Source organism: Ursus americanus, chromosome 14, assembly GCF_024610735.1.
Source record: "Ursus americanus isolate L20-20 chromosome 14, mUrsAme1.1.p, whole genome shotgun sequence".
Classification (NCBI taxonomy): Eukaryota; Metazoa; Chordata; class Mammalia; order Carnivora; family Ursidae; genus Ursus; species Ursus americanus.
The window spans coordinates 54,771,398-54,784,173 of NC_142140.1; the positions used below are offsets into that span (position 1 = coordinate 54,771,398).

At 58.7% G+C, this 12,776-nt stretch overlaps 1 protein-coding gene across 3 annotated transcripts; it reads right to left on the minus strand.

The window, feature by feature from the left end:
* Positions 1-51: 51 nt before the first annotated feature.
* KANK3 (KN motif and ankyrin repeat domains 3) lies at positions 52-11,923 on the minus strand. Of its 3 annotated transcripts, none has more exons than XM_045774314.2 (13): positions 11,862-11,923; positions 9,568-9,680; positions 9,341-9,472; positions 8,992-9,053; positions 6,863-8,158; positions 6,685-6,784; positions 6,267-6,485; positions 6,075-6,159; positions 5,349-5,565; positions 1,653-1,795; positions 1,339-1,539; positions 1,157-1,255; positions 52-352 (listed from the first exon to the last, which is right to left on the minus strand). In XM_045774314.2, exons 4-13 carry the CDS (start codon positions 9,023-9,025, stop codon positions 275-277), a joined length of 2,472 nt encoding a protein of 823 aa, XP_045630270.2. In that variant the 5' UTR covers positions 9,026-9,053; positions 9,341-9,472; positions 9,568-9,680; positions 11,862-11,923; the 3' UTR covers positions 52-274. The 3 variants fall into 3 exon arrangements, 2 of the variants coding, with proteins under 2 accessions (XP_045630270.2, XP_045630269.2); XM_045774313.2 differs by having other exon boundaries at positions 6,863-8,191; XR_015726730.1 differs by lacking the exon at positions 1,653-1,795 and having other exon boundaries at positions 311-352; positions 6,863-8,191.
* Positions 11,924-12,776: the final 853 nt, after the last annotated feature.

Consider the following 12,776-nt stretch of genomic DNA (forward strand, 5'->3'; position numbering starts at 1 on the left):
ACTTAGGGGTAGGGGGAATTATGTGTATGTATCCCCAGAACAAGACTCAAGTTGAGTTAGTAATGTTTTATTCTGGAAGTGGGTGGACTCAGGGCCCTTGTCACTTTTCAGCCCCTTCCTCACCCTGATGGTCCAAGGTGAGCCCCTCCTGAGAGCCATCCAGACCTTTCTCTTGGCCCAAGGCTAGCATCTGGATAGCAACCCTGGCCCCTGCTGTGCCCCAGAGGCTGGGGTGGGGGAAGGAACAGACTTTTCCAATCCAGGTCCAGGGTGCTCACTGAGGCTGGGGGTCTTCTCTATGGTCACTGCATTCTCCTTCACCAGGCACAGCCGTGGGGGACTCAAGGGGTGACTGGGGAGAGAGGTGGGGAGGGGTCCTGTCAGTCACCCGTGGGCAGGATACTAGGGTTTCTTTCAGCCCCCTCACTCGGGAATATTTGACCTGATGGAGATCTTGTCCCTCTACCCTGTGGTCGCAGTTACAAAGGAACTCCACCTCTTACAGTGGAGCCAGGTTGCCTGGTTTTGAATCCACCTCTGCCCCTGTCTGACCTGGAAGAGGCACCTTCATCTCTCCTTCCCCATGTCTCTACAGGAGAGCGCAGGGTGGGCAGGCTGATTGGATAAGTTAATTAAGAAGTACTGACAACAGCCTGCTACTTGTTTTTAAAAGAGAATAAACCTTTCTCCCTTGGAGGCAAACATGAGTGTTCTACTCCTGGCTTGGCCCTCCCTCCTTCCTCCTGCTGCTGGCAAACTCTGGCTTGGCTTGCAGGGAGCCTGCAGCCCCCTTCCCCTCCCTAACTCTAGAAGGTCCCATATTCTCTGGTGGAAGCCTCTTGGAGGCAGTAGCCGGAGTCCACTGACAAGGAAGGTCTGAGCTAGGTTTAACAGCTCTGTCTGACTTTAGGTCACTTCCCCTCTGGAGACGTCGGGCTCATGACCTATAACGTGGAGCTGTGTTTCACAGGTATTTTGCAGGGTGAACATCACATCCCAGCCACATGCAAGAGTTCAAACCCAGGTTCCCCAATCCTGGCTGCTTCCCCAGGGGAGCGGGAAGGGAGGCCTCCTTCCTGGGGCACACTTTGTTATCATCCTTCAACCCAGCATGCAGCTGGGAACTTGGTTTCCCAGGGCTGGGGGCTGCACTTACCAGGGCATCAGGCTGGCCTGCACTCAGGTGGGCATGCAGCAGGGCAGCCACCTCGTCCTGCTCAGCCTCCAAGGCAATGGCCAGGGCACTGGTGCCCTCCTGAGGGACAATCAGGACAGTCAGGTCCCTGAACCAGGGCATGGGTACCCTCCCATCCCCACCTCAGCCCCATGATGGCTCACATTGTCCAGGAGGGCCGGGTCGCAGCCTGGTTGGGCCAGCAGCAGCTGGACAGTGTCCAGGCGCCCATACTCGCTGGCACACATCAACGCTGTGGCCCCATCGGCATCCTGTGCATTCACGTCTGCCCCACATGCCAGCAGGGCCGCCACCATGTCCTGGCGGCCGTGGCTGATGGCCAGCATGAGGGCCGTCTGTCCTGTCTGGGGAGGAAGGGGACAGGGCTGAGGAGGGCTCTGGAGGAAGGGAGGTCAGAGACAAACCCAAAGTAGAACTGCCTACCAGACCAGGAGCCAGTGAAGAAATGTCCACGCACCTGGCTGGCCTTGGCGTTAACATTGCCCATGTGGAAGAGCCTCTGAACCACAGCCATGTCCTCTTCTCGCCCCACAGAGGTGAGCGCAGCCAGCATGAGGGCTGAGTAGCCAGCCCGATTCTGGCGGTCAACCTCGCAGACCCCTGGGAGAGTGGAGGGGGTCAGCCAACCAAGAAGCTGACACCCTCAGCCCAACCTGGTTTACTCCTCCTCCCAAGACTCAGGTTTGCCATCAATGTCATGGGGCTGGTAACTGGGTCATGAATTACGGTTCCTCTGCCTCTAAGGCTCTCCCTGCCAAGAGCCCCATGGCTCCCTCCCCTTCAGGGTTCTGCTCAAATCTGCTTATTTCAAGCTGGTTCAGAGACTTGGTTTAGTTTTCTGTTGTATCTGCCAGTACCTAGAACACCTGCCACAGTAAATCGATGTTCCTATTTTTGTGGCTATCACCTACCAAGCCAGCATCGTTGCCCGCCCCCCCCCCAGAGAACTATGTCAACTTGGGGTGCCTGGTGGCTCAGTTTAGCATCCAACTCTGATTTTGGCTCAGGTCATGATCTCAGGGTCATGAGATGGAGCCCCACCTTAGGCTCATGTGCTGGGAGTGGAACTTGCTTAAGATTCCCCTCTGCCTCTGCCCCTGCTCCCCTCTCTAAAAAACTAACAAAGCTATGTCAACTGGCCCACCTTGGTGTCCAAATCCACTCATTTCCATGCAGCAGATCAAGAGAAATTTGGCCCAGTCACCTATTTAAAACCCTCCCACATCTCCTCATTGCTCCTAGAATACAGGCCATTGCCCATCATGGCTTTAAGTTTTGTCTCTTCTTCTGGAATCCTTTCTCCTCCAAGCTTGTGTTACAGATTGAGTTGTGCCCCCCCCCACCACCAAAAGATACGAAGTCCTACCTACCCTGTACCTATGAATGTGACCTTAATTGGAAATAGGGTCTTGGCAAGTGTAATCAAGTTAGGGTGAAGTCATTCTGGTAGGCCCTAATCCAGTATGGCTGGTGTCCTTAGAAGAGACACACAGAAGACCATGTGAAGACAAAGGCAGAGAGGAGAAGCTGCCATCAGCCTCGGGTTGCTAAAGATTGCAAGCAGCCAGCAGAAGCTGGGAGAAGGGCATGGGGCACACTGCTTGCTCTGAGCTCCTAGGAAGGAATCAGGCCTGCTAACCTGGGTTTTGGACTTTAGGCCTCCTGAACTACAAGAAAATGAACGTCCAGCTTTTTAAGCCACCCACGTTGTGCTACTTTGTCACAGCAGCTCCAGAAAAGGAGCAGTGTGGTTACTGGACACAAGCAGAGGCTGTGTTTCCGCTGGGATCGTCCCTGTTACCATCATGGCCCTCTCCCTCACAGCACCTACTCTGGGCACAGTTACCAGAGTGACTGATGCTGTTGTCCCCCACCATCTGGAAAGTTCCATGAGGCTACAACAGCTTGGGGAGGCATGGATCAGGGTCATGCAGTGGATGCCCTATAGAGAGGGACTCAGATGATGGGCTGGGGAGAAAAAGGGTTAAGTAGTATCTAAAGGAGGGGGGGTTCCCTTAGTTGTGTGGCATGTTCTCTAGGTGTTCACTGCTGCTGTGACACTCATGGAGTGTGCTGGGTGGGGAGGGACACATAGAAATAACCAGAGTGGGGTCTCTGCAGGCTAGCCAGGGCACCCACCCATCTTCCCCTACCCTCTCCTTTCCCCTCCCACCTGAGGCCTTCCTAGGCCAAAGGATCACTCCACTTGATTTCCTCCCCTAGTTAGGTTTTGTTGTGGTCCTTGTCCCTATTCGTAAGTATTTCATGTTTTTACTTGATAATTGTCTATCTTCACTCCCTCTCTCCGCACAACGCAGACTCCTAGCCATACATTCATGAGAGTTTGCTCACTCGTTCAACCAACACTTGAGGGTCTACTGTGTGCTGTGTGCTGGGGTCTGCCACGCAAGGAGGCAGAAGGAGGGCCGTGGAAGGAGTTCGAAAAGGGACATAAAGGAGTAGTTAATGACAGAGGGTGAACAAGGAAGCAGGGGGCTGGGGGGGGGAGTGGGAGGGGGCAACAGACAATGGTCCTGTGAGGGCCAAGGGTTGTTAGGGCCAGGCAACTGGAGAGCTGAAATGCTGGGAGGTCAGGGAGGAGAGAGTGTGGAGGGGGCGTGGTTGTCAGTGACATCAAGATTTTGGGGTGACCTTACAAGTGTAAGCTGATTTAGGGCAGAGGTCAAGGTGAAAGGAGGAGCAGGGGTCAAGGAACTGAGAAGCCTGGAGCTGAGAGATGCTCCATGAGGGTACTGAAACTGGTGAGGATTCACCTGCAAAGAAGGGGGGGGGGGTTGGAGGGAGAAGCCAGAAGAGGGGTGGAGGGAACAGCGCTCTGATCAATAAGAGGCCCCAAGGTAGGGCTGAGGGAGGAAGGGGAAAAGGTCTAGAGGTGGAGATGAGGGGCAAGGATACACAGCCATGCCCAGCCCCCGAGTGCCAGGGAGATGAAAGAAAACAGCCCCTACGTGTGGTGTACGTTGAGGACTCGGGGTCCTGGGGGAGGGGAGGGACATGGCAGCAAGCAGACAGGGGCAGAGGGAATGATCGATATGAGAACTAGAAAGCCCAGGATAAGGTCTGGGGAGCTGGAGCCTGGGGGGTGGGGTAGGGTGGGGGGTTGAATGCAAGGAAAAGAGGTCCATGAAGCCTTGGGCTTCTTGTGACTGACAGCCATGCCTGCCTTGCCAGTGGCTGAAACCCCAGTTCCCAGCCCCCTTTGAGGCTGAAGATGCCTTGAATCATGTCTTGTCCCCTCCTCCCAAGCTCGAGCTCCCGGTCCAGCTCAGAGCGACTGTACCCTTCCCCACGTCACCAAGATCTTCAGGGATGGGACAGACCTGTGTGTTTGGGGGCAGTGGGGTCAGGGAGGGGACAGTGGGACCTGTCTTGGCCTGTAGTTAGAGTGAGAAGCCGCCAAGGGCAGGCCCCAGCAGATACTGGACCCGAAGGATGACACCCAGGAGGACTCTTGGTGGACAGTTTGTCTACTGCCCACTGTCCCCTCTGCTGTGAGTCCCATGGGGAGAGTTGCTGTATGTGGGTGGCCCACCCCCACCCCAGCACCATACTGGTACCTAGTAGGCTTTCAATACATGTCTGTGGGCTCAGGAACACCTGGGTGTGTGTATCTCAGCTCCAGAGGGGGAAAGTTGGGGCAGGGAATGAGCAAGAAAGTGACAGGGGATAGAAATGTGTAAAATGTAGTCAAGGCAGGATGTGGGGCTGGAGGACAGGACACAGTGGCCTGGCCTGGGAAGGTGATCAGAGCCCTGACCAGTGGGAGAGGCAAGTGTCTGGGTATTGGGGCCCAGGAATGAGGTGAGCGCCAGGACTGGAGATTCAGGGACAGAATGCATGGTGACCACCGACTGGCCTCCTCTCGAGTGCCTGGCACTATTCTAACACCTGTTATTACAGCTGCCCAGGGACGGTGGTGTTGCATCCCCATTTCCCAGATGAGGAAGCTTAGGCTGGTGACACTCAGTAATTCCTCTAAATGTAGGTCTACCTAACTTTAAAGCCGAGTTTTCCCGCACCCCGCAAAGTGAGAGGCAGGTGTCAGGGTAGAGCTCGGAATGGAGAGGTCTAAAGGCCCTTGGCAATCTGCCCAGGACACCAGGATCCTCTAACCCTGGAGGAAGGTGCTGACCAGTATCCAGTAGCAAGCTCGAGATGGCCAGGTTCCCGTGGGACACGCTGTAGTGCAGGGCTGTGTTCCCGTTGCCATCCGCCAGGTTCACCACGTGCGCCAGGAGCTCGGGTCCCAGGCGCGCCACCGCGCCCAGGACCCCAGCAACGGGCTCCACCTGAGAGCGCCGCTGGCTCGACACTCGAAACCACTCCTGGGCCACTAGGCGCGCCGCGCCCTGCCGGGACCGGAGGAAAGACGTCAGAGATGGTCCAGATTGTGGTGGCAGGGAGGGCGTGGGGGCAGGGCTAGGAATCGAGGCGGGGGGGATGGTCGCTGCTTGTCTGAGGGGGTCCGTGGGGCCGCACCCTTTTGGAAGAGGGAGTACAGCCAGGGCGGGTCCCAGGCTCAAGCCAACAGGAATCCTCCCCTCTGGGAAAGAGCCTGTGGGAGAACCTAGAGTGGAGGAAGGCGGTGAGCGCTTGCCTTTGGGGAATATGGGGGTGGGCCTGGGGCTTGGGTCGCACCCTTTTGGGGGAAACAGGGACAACTTCAGCGCTATCCCCGGGCGGAGATCCCTTTGGAGAGCCTGGGATCAGTGGAGGCCTTGGCGCCAAGCGGTGGCACTTGGGAGCGCCCTCCCACCCCAACTCTACGAAATCCGATGAGCTTCCCCAAGAGGGCGTCAGGGGAGGTCCTCGATGGGGCCCACGACTGCATGTGTGAAGGGCTCTCGCTGGCACTCACGCCATCGCGGGCGATTCCGCGGGACCGGCTCAGCTGCCGCTGCAGCGCTGCGCACGCCTCCCTCAAACGCGGGCTCAGCTCGGACCTATCAAGGTGGCCGGGAAAGGCTCAGGAGGGGTCTTGGAGGGGGCGCTGCGCGGAGGACAGGAAAGAAAGCAGCCGTCCCCACTCCGTGTCCCTAACGCCGCTCACCTCCCCTGCGCACCAGGCTGAGGTTCTGCCTCCGGCTCCGGCTCGGGCTCGGGCTCGGGCTCAGGCTCAGGCTCGGGGTCTAGGGCATCCCTGACATTGTCGTCCCCGACATCCCTGCCGCTGTCATCCCCGGACGAGCTGCTCCTCGGAGGCTCGGCAGCACCGTCCTCGCTGTCGCTGTCGCTGTCACTGTCGTCCTCGCTGGATGAGCTCTCGTACCTGGGGGCAGGGTGGGAGGCGGCGGCTGAGCCTTCCCTGTGGGCTCATTCTTGCGTCCTGCGAGGTGGGAGTGGCTGTCCCCACTTTACAGAAGAAACAGGCTTTCCAAGACCACACTGTGAGTCAGGGGCAGAGCTAGGATTCAAACCCCAGTCTGTGTCCCTGCTGATGCTGCCATGGGGCGGGATAAAGTGCTCACTCTCCGTTGAGGACCCCAACAAACTGCAGGCTCTTGGGTCCGGGGCTGGGCTGGGCGCCAGGTGCACCATCTCTCCTCTTCATGATGGATTTGAGGATGCCTGGCGGGGTCAGATGAGGGTACTGAGTTCCAGTCCAGGAGCCATCAAGCCAGGGCTTAGGCAGGGGTTGGAACTCACCCGTGGGGGCCACGGCTCTGTCCACATCCGTGGTTCCCGACGGGTTCTCCTGACTCAGGCTAGGGGCCTCCGCGGGGGTCTCGGTCTGTGTGGCCTTCGCGGCACAACCCCACGGGGTCTGGGTGGCAGCCTCCCGCGGCTGGGGCTGGGCCGCCACAGCTGCCGCCGCCGCCTCCTCAGCAGCCTCGCGGGCCTCCTCCAGCTCGCGCAGCCGGCTGCGCAGGAGCTCGCTCACCCCGCGCTGGTGCTCCAGGCTGGCGCGGAGCAGCTCCAGCTCGCGCTCGGCGGCCTCGGGCAACCCCAGCAGCGCCTCGGTCACCCACGCGTCCGACTCGAGGGTCTCGGGGGCTGCTTCCACGCCTGCCTCCCGGGTCTCCGGCATTGCCTGGGCTCCAGCGTCTTGGGTCTCGGGCACCGCCTGGGCGTCAGCCTCCCGCGTCTGCGGCACCCTGTCGGGGGTCCCGGCTGCGTCGGGGACCTCGAGCGCGCCCTCAGTGCGCCTAGAAACCGGCCCGTCGGGACCATCGACCCCGGGACTGGCCCTGGAGCGAACGCCGCGCTCGGAGGTGGCGAGGCGTTCGGTGAGCCGCCTCAGCTGAGCTAGCTTGTCGGGGCGCGCCTCGGCCTCCCCGTCGGGCTCCGGCTGCCCGCGTCCAGCCAGCAGCCGTGCCTTCTCGGCGCGCAGCGCGCGCACCTGCTCCTGCAGCTCGGGCAGCGCGCGCGCCTGTTCCTCGAGCTCGCGCAGGCGCCGCAGAGCCGCGGCCATCTGCTCGCGCACCAGCTGCAATTGCGCGGGACCGGGAGAAGCAGGGGCGGGGTGGGGGGCGGGGCTGCTGCGGCCAGATCCCCGCGGGCTGCGCGGCACGGCGCGGGCGGGGCTGGGCGCGCGCTCGTGTGCCTGCGCCAGCTCCAGCCGCCTACTAGTTTCCAGGAGCGTGTGCTCGACGCGTGGGTTACGCACGGGCACGCGTGGCGACAGCGGCGGCAGCAGGAGGCCAGCGGGCGCACCCGGGGACAGTGCGCCCGATGCTCCCCCATCGTCACTGGCCAGGGATTCGCTGGAGGTCCAGGCGCCTGGGCTGCGCGCGCCAGCGAGGCCCGCCCGGGGCGCACGGGGGCGGCGCGCAGGCTGGGGGCCCGGGGCGCGGCGGGTGGCGGGGCCGCGCTCCAGCTCCTCCACGTACTTGAGGAAGTCCAGGTCCAGGTGGAAGCCATATGGCGTCTCCACTGAATACGGCGAGCTCGGGCTGCGGGCGCCCGCGGTGGGGCCGGGGCACAGGCGAGGGCCGCCCAGGTCTGCAGGCATGACGGGGTGTTGGAGGGGACAGGCTGGGGGAGGGCGACGACCCAGGAGAAACCAGACAGATAGAGCGCGTCCCCCACCGCCCCACAACAATCCTGCAGGGCTCCACCAGCACCAAACCCTGCACACCCCGTTGCACCCACGCATGCCCGAGGACCAAATGCCTATCTGCACCAAACAGTCAAGCAATCCCACCCTTATTGAGCACCTACTATGTGCCAAGCACTTTTCTAGGCGCTGGGGACACATCAGTGAACAAGACAGACAAACCCCTGTCCTCTTACAGGAGATAAATAAACATGATCATTCCAAATGATGCTTAGGGCTAATAATAACAAGATGAAATACAGAGTAACGGGAGGAGGTGCGTGACTGGCTCTAGTTGTCAGGGCAGGTTTCCTGCGGAAGGGACTTAAAAGTTGAGCACTGAAATGATGAGGAGGAAGCAGTTGGGGACAGAAGGTTCCTGAAGGAAAACAGTCAGAGCAAAGGGCCTGGGTTATATAGTGAGCCTGGTGGGCTGGAGTTAACAGTGAAGTGGAGGTGAGGTTGCCCAGAACAGAGTGAAAGAAGGGAGAGGAGTGGGAGAGGTGGGTCGGAGTCAGATCGTGGGGGCCCTCCTGGGCCGCAATGAGGAGTCGGGATTATATAACACATGTGATAGGGCACCATAGGCAGGGTTGAAGGAGGGCTGTGACATTACCCAATGGACCTTTAGAAAGGGCTCTCTGGCCACATGCAAAGGAGGGAACCACAGGGCTGTGTCCACACATGGGCACCAAGTATCAATCCATGCACACACACGTATCCCACTTTGCACACTCACCGGGCAGGTTCTGATTCAGGGCAAACTTGGCCATGTTTTCTGAAGTAGCTGCCAGACACACCCTGGAAAATGTCCCCAGAGGGGGTGAGGACGGGGCCGGCCCCATCCCTCTGGAGTCAGCCTGGACTCTAAGTAAACAGACCCCCACCCTCCCTCCCACACACATATGTCCTGTCCTCCCTGCTCCCTCAAGAGGCTTTGAAACTTTGGAATGAATGAATGTGGGCATCCCCAGGTCCAGGCCTCAGCCGGCTGGGGAGGAGAAGGCAGGAAGGGCATCAAGAGGAGAGGAGGGTGATCAGACAACATGGGTAACTGGGTGTGGGGGCGGGGAAGGGTCATTCCAGACCTGCCGAGTTGTGTCGGTCCCAGGGCAAAATTAGAAATTGATGCTCAGAGGCATGAGGTGTGAACCTTCAGAAGGCGGCGGCGAGAGGTGCAAGCCCTTCATGGGCTCATGAGAAATTCATCTGGTCAGATTCTGCATATTAAAAAAGGAACAAACACAGGATCATTTGAATTCTTTTTTCCTTAGAGAAACGCAAACAAGATATAATTGTGCATCTGAGTTTTTACCAAGTCACTTGTGAGAGCCTTGCGGGAATGATGGAGAGTTGTGGCTCAGATTCACCGAGGATGCAAATCAATGGATACCCATCTTCAGGAAACACGATGGAGGCTCTAAGAAACTGAGGGAGATTGGGCCACATCTCATGTGATAATTAACAAGGACAACCAGAAGGCACAGAGTAGGAAAGATGGGGCTTTGAAGAGCCCACATGAAAAACCTTTGAGGAGGAGAAAGCAGCTTGTCTTGAGTGCCTACTGTATGCCCTGCCTGATTAAATGCAACCCCCATACAATTGTGCATTCACATTTTCCAGATGGGGAAACTAAGGCACAAAGCAACTAGGTCAGCTGCCTGTGGGAAATGCCCTCAGAGTAGGCTCTGTCCATATTCCTGGGACCCCTTGCCTACCCAGCCTCCACCATCAGGTGCCTGCCAGACCCATCCGTCCTCTCCCTGACACAGTGCTCAATGTGCCAACCACCTGGCAACCTTTGTCATCCTCCCCTCCAGCCTCCTGCACTCCTGATGACCACCTCCGTGCCTGACACCCACCAACCATTGAATACGCCCTGCTCCACTGCTGAGGGGACCCTGCCACTCCCGACCTACGTCCAGTCTGTGTCCCTAAAACCTCCCTCACCCCACCCCAAGGGAGGCAGGGCCCCTTGCAGTCCTGAAGCAGCTGTTTCCTGTCCCCTTACACCGGCTGAGAGGGGCAGGCCAGCAGGGCAGCCGGTCATCAGGGAGGACGGCCAGTGCTCGCACAACTTGTTTTCAGGAAACTGCCAGGGAAGAGTTGTGTTGTGGAAAAAAACCTGGGCCGACTTAGGGGTCTGGGCCTGCCTCCCACAGCTGGCAGCGTGACTCAGTGGGGTCAGCCCCCTCCTCTGGTGACCTGGTCACACCCAAATTTGAGGCCCTGGGAACTTAAATGAAACAGCTGTGGGCCATCCATAAGACCGAAATCAGCTAGAGCAGCTGGACCCAGACGCTGGGCTGAGAAATGATGTCCCAAGAATGATAAATAACAACAACGACATTTTTCCCATTTACTATGGGTTACACTCTACTATGAGCAATTTATGGCTATTGAGTTAAAAAAAAAAATCCTAGCTAAACCCTCTGAGGGAGGTTTTCTTATCATTACCCTTTACCCTACTGCACAGATGGAGAAACTGAGACACAGAGAGATTAAGGGACCTGTCCGAGGTCACACATAGGCAGAGGCAGGATTTTTAACCCAGGCAGTGCATTGGCCACGCACTTGATGGCCTTCAAGAAGTAGCCCTCCCCTCCAGGGCAGGCAGAGAGCCCCCCCCCCCAGGCCTGCATCCCTGCCTATCCCTGCGTGTTTCCCTAATGGGGGAAGAGGCAGGCCCACCCCGCGGCGGCTCCTGGGGCCGCAGCCTCAGCAAAGCGGGGGCGCGGCTGCCCTCCCCTCTTCTCCGCTCCCTGCGGAGATGTCAGCTAGATCGCATCCTCTGCCTGAGACCCCCTCATTAGGCCATCAGAGCCGACGCCATACGCCCCCACTCCCGCCCCAGGGACTATTTCGGGACTCGGAGTTGTGATCAGGAAACCTGAAGGGTGGGGGACTCGGCGGGTAGTGTGGATCTCGGTCCTGGGAATGGGGGTTCTTCCCGGCTCGAGGCCCTGAATGGTAGCACCCACTAAAGTTGGGGCGGGATTCTCAGACCCCTAACGTGGGGGTGGAGGCTGATGATGGGGGGAGGGGGAGGTACTCAGGTACCCCCTATCCCCAACACACACACACACACACGCACGCACACACACACATACACACACACACACACACACACACACGCCAGGACGGCCTCGTAGAGACAGAGCAGTTTCCTGCAGGAAACGCCGCCGGGCGGTTCCATCCGCTACCCATTGTCTGCCGGCCCGGGGGCCGTCCGTCCCTCCCCCCAACACAGTTTCCGTATCACCCCCCACACCCAGGTCCAGAGTGAGGGGCTGGAACCAGGTCCCCAAGCTCTCCAGGAGCGACGCTGGGAAAGTCCCGGAGTCGGTTGGGGCTCTAGGGGGCGAACAAGCCCCCACCTGGCTCATAAGGGCGGGCGGAGGGCGATCTCACGAATCCAGAACCCCCAACTCTGCTCACTGCCCACCTGGGGCTCCCAGTGTGGGAGGCGTCCCAGCCAGAGGACACGAAGCCCGCCCCATCGCAGGGCGCTGAGCCCGCAGAAGGGCAGGAGGCGCAGTACCCCTTCTCGGTACGTCCCCTAATACCCCCCAGAACCCCCGTCGGTGGCCCCGAAAACTGGCGCTTTACCTGAAGCCGCAGCCCCCGCCGCGCCCGCACCCGAGCCCGCCCCTTCGATGCTCGGGGACGGGTTATCAAGGCCTCGACCCTAACTGATGGCCACGCCAGCCAACCAGCACCCGATGCTCTCCGAGCTGCCCAATGGTGACCTGGGTGGGCGGTGCTGGTCCGGCCCGAGTGTGGGGCGGGGCTGGGGGGCGGGGCCTGAAATGACTGACCCCCTGCGCCTGCCGGCAGGGAGGAGTAAGTAGGGGGCGAGGGCAGGGGCGTTGGGAGACTGCCAAGTCCCGCCCAGCGCAGGACTAAGGAGCTTGGATTTGATCCACTGGGCGAGGGAGCCACGGGAAGACAGCAAGAGACTAACCCAATGGGATTTGTGTGTTTGGAAGATCCTCTGGGTGGAAGCTAGGACTGATGCTCATGTCCCAGTGTCTGGGTGAGGTACTAAGACCTTGGCTCTTTCCTACCGCAGGATCTTTGCACAAGCTTTTCCATCTTCCTGAGCTCTTCTTCCCTGCACATGTTCACATGGGCACCTTTTCCTCTTCTGGAGGGCTCGACCTCTGTGTTCCCACCCCTAAAGACCTAATGTGGTCCCTCTCCAGTCTCTGTCTTTCCCCTTGCTCTGTTTTACTAACTCGATAGCTACTTTCATTATCTGAAACAAAATAAATCTCTGACATTTGTTTACTTGCTTGCCATCTGTGTCCCCCTCTAAAGTGTCAGCACCACAGGACAGTGAACTGATTTATTTTGGTCACTGCTTCATCCAGGATCCCTGGCATACAGTAGGTGCTTAATAAATGTTTGTTGAATGATTTTTTTTTTTTTTAGTATTTAAAAAAAAATTTTTTTTAAGTAAGCTCCGTGCCCAACGTGGGGCTTGAACTCACGACCTTGAGATCAAGAGTTGCATGTTCTACT